The sequence below is a fragment of the Habropoda laboriosa genome, unplaced genomic scaffold, assembly GCF_001263275.1.
Source record: "Habropoda laboriosa isolate 0110345459 unplaced genomic scaffold, ASM126327v1 scaffold175, whole genome shotgun sequence".
NCBI lineage: Eukaryota > Metazoa > Arthropoda > Insecta > Hymenoptera > Apidae > Habropoda > Habropoda laboriosa.
The window spans coordinates 702042-705371 of NW_017100347.1; the positions used below are offsets into that span (position 1 = coordinate 702042).

The window sequence follows — 3330 nt, forward strand, 5'->3', positions numbered from 1 at the left end:
TTATGGTATTTAGTTTCAATAACATTGTCATATTTTTAATGTGAAGATGTTCAATTTCAAAACATAATAGAACGAATACATTTATGATAAATTTAAAGAAAAACAATATTACGAATATTTATGAGTATGTTTTTTTATGAATTAATTATTGAAATTAATAATTACAGTAGTGAAAAGCGGGTTTTCGTTGGATTATCAAAACTACTGTTCATAAAATATCTGAATGCTAGTTCAGTAATTTATTATAAAGAAAAATAAATTTTTAACACAATTGTACTAATTCACATTTTATTTATGTTTTAATATTCAACGTCCATTTTTTATACGTTTACAATAATGATCGAAATAGTAATAATAAATTACTCACGTTAGAAAATCCAGCTGCTATTACTATAATCCAGCCCCAACCACCATCCGGTGGGTCAAAATTATCACTCGAATTGTCTGTATTTACTGTTCTTTCATTTTTATTCTTAGCAACTAACGATCCGTTTTTTTTTACAGACATGATTATATATTATTTAATTTTTCTTTATTACTAAATTTCACGAAACTTATACGAGAATTGTTTTTACATTAATGTTTTACAAACATAAACTTAGTAGCTAAAACAGTTGTTTAAGTGTTTTAGCTTCTTAAAATTTCAATGCAGTAATATCATTGAACATACGAAATTTCAAATTAAAACGCGCCAACTTTTCTTCTTACGAGAAACGCGTTTATTCCAGTTCTAACAGATACTTCAAATTACACGTCTCGGCACAATTATTTTATGTCGTACACTAACAGTACCTTGAAGTCTGATCGCAGTGAATAAATCGAAGAATGTGTTCCACCAAACGAAAAAACATATTAAAAAAAAATTTCTTTACTTAACCACAGAGCATGCACTTATTAAATTGTTATTTTTAGAACACGACACGTTCTGCGATACGCTTTGTTGCATTAGGAAAATAATTTTCTTTTCACTTAAAAAATGCATTAGAAGAAAATGTCGTCGGTTTTAGGATCGAAGATATAATATAATTCTTCAGACGGCCTGCGCGTTCGAGGCATGAAGAGATAAACTGGCGTGTTCACGACTGCGATTCAAGGTACTGTATTACACTTCAAAAACATTTACTCGTGGCTGATAGTATTGAGTTTAACATTTGCCAACATTCCTCAACTTCCGACTGTGCATCGTTGATGTTACATTATTCAATAGCTGTGTCAGCCAAATATTTTCTACGGTTATGTGTATGTTACGATTAAATGTCCGAGCACAATTTTATAACTTACGAAAGACTTTCGTGATATACTGTAAGATTCGTTTACACATATGGTAGTGATAACAAAGTGTTATGAAAATCTTTAGTACTTATCAGTTGATCTTTAGATTTGGTTTATTAGATCATCACTGGAAGGTATATTTCACACTTCAATGGTAAATATTTTATATCGTACATTTAAAACGTATACAAGTAGGTCACGTAAAACAGACTACCTAATTATCTTCTATAGATAGGATGGTACGAGAAAGTTTTTATATGTAATTTAAATGGTTTCAGAGAGTGATTAAGATAGAAGAACAATTTTTTTTCATGCAAGAAATGGCAAACAGTGAAACGAAATTTTATATTTGATTAAAATTTTTTGAGTCCAAGGTTATTTTAAGGTCATACTATTGTGCGTGTCTATTTAAATGCACATCAACGTCTGCTACAGCATACAGTAGAAAGAAATATATACATATATTCACGTAAAAAAACCTTATAAAAAAGTTTTTCTTCCATCTTATTTCTCCTTTAAATCCATTTAGGTTAATCTTAGAAACTGTAGTATTGTTTTAATGTCAATAAAATTGTTTCGATATTAATAAAAAGTTTTTTCTTACTATTTGTTATGTTTTCGTTGAACATATGCGAAACTAAAAACGATTTCTTCGTTTTAATCTTGAAGTGCATAATGCTCGTCAGACACTTAAGAAATTAGTCATTATCTTCGACAATTACTATTACCATATGACGGTAATAGTCTTTAAATATGAAATCTACGTATGTGTGGATGTACATGCGTGTATGCATGTGCAGAAATAGGCACAAAGCTATCTGTATCTCGCTTATTTATTCTAGAATCGTGTTTAAAAGGGGGAACCTTCGCTATAACTATAATATAATAACAGTTATTTGTATTTTATGTGTATTTCTACATATGTATACACATATAAAGTGAGATATTCAATTAACGGAAAAATAATTCATAACTGCGTCATTGTTATTGCTTTGTGCGTCTCAACGTATTGCAAGTATCCATACATAGTATCCTATTTTTTAAAAATCAGATACTCATTATTTGTCGAACCATTTTGAAGTTAAAATTTTTTTTTAAATTACGTAATACCAATAGAGTCACACGAAACTATAAAGAAAAATATCACAAATTATCTTCACGACAGTGCGGTTTTCTGAAAAGAAATGTCGAAATGTCTTAGTTTCCAAGAAATAATGCTCGATTAAAAAAACTGTTAATTTTTATGCCATAATTGACTACAACTGGTGTTTATTAAGGACTTTATAGTAATATTAAAGAAATACATAAGATAATGTTATGTGTATTTTGAATAAGGTTTTTTACGTAACCTCAGAACAACATTGCGGGGTTATTGATGATCGCATAAAATTTTAACGTTTTGAAGGTTTTAATGATAAGAAATAAACATTCTGCACATACCTGCATTAATTTTATAGCCTTCGGGATCACTGGTGACCCTATAGTATTTTGAATGTAACAAAGCTGTATTGCACACTACCAATCACTGGAAGTGTGTATGGGGTACATACACATATACATATGGGGTAAGTGACGCATTAATAAATGAAAAAGAAATTAATTTGTTCTTATGAATATATGATATTTTGAATGCAACAATATTACAACAAAAAATACATAATAACATATAATTAGTTAAAATTTGTCTAAAATTTATTAAAGGCATTACAAACAACTAATAAAATTAATAAAATTTAAACTATATGCAACTCCTTTATTCCAGTAAAACAAATAAAATATAAAATATAAAAATTACTTGCATTGGTTGAAAAATGGTTGAAATAAATATTTAATAAATATTACATATTACTTAAATTCAACTAATTAGAATAAAAACATGTTATCTTGTTAAGTTGTATTTAACATATATAAACATCAGATGTACACAATTGAATTATGATCACAAATTGGAATCTAGTCTGTACATTAAAAGAATGCATTTATTTCATTAACATTACTTGAAAAGATGAGTATTTCTAAAATTACAGACAAATCACAAAATAATTTATGAAATTTTTA

At 27.8% G+C, this 3330-nt stretch overlaps 1 protein-coding gene across 1 annotated transcript in view; it reads right to left on the reverse strand.

Moving 5' to 3' along the window:
• The window catches only part of LOC108574542, a 6949-nt gene extending 6441 nt beyond the window's left edge, over positions 1–508 (reverse strand). The window contains exon 1 of the mRNA XM_017937151.1: positions 368–508. Within this exon, the coding sequence (XP_017792640.1) occupies positions 368–508 (141 nt within the window). The remainder of the gene's footprint in view (positions 1–367) is intronic.
• Positions 509–3330: the final 2822 nt, after the last annotated feature.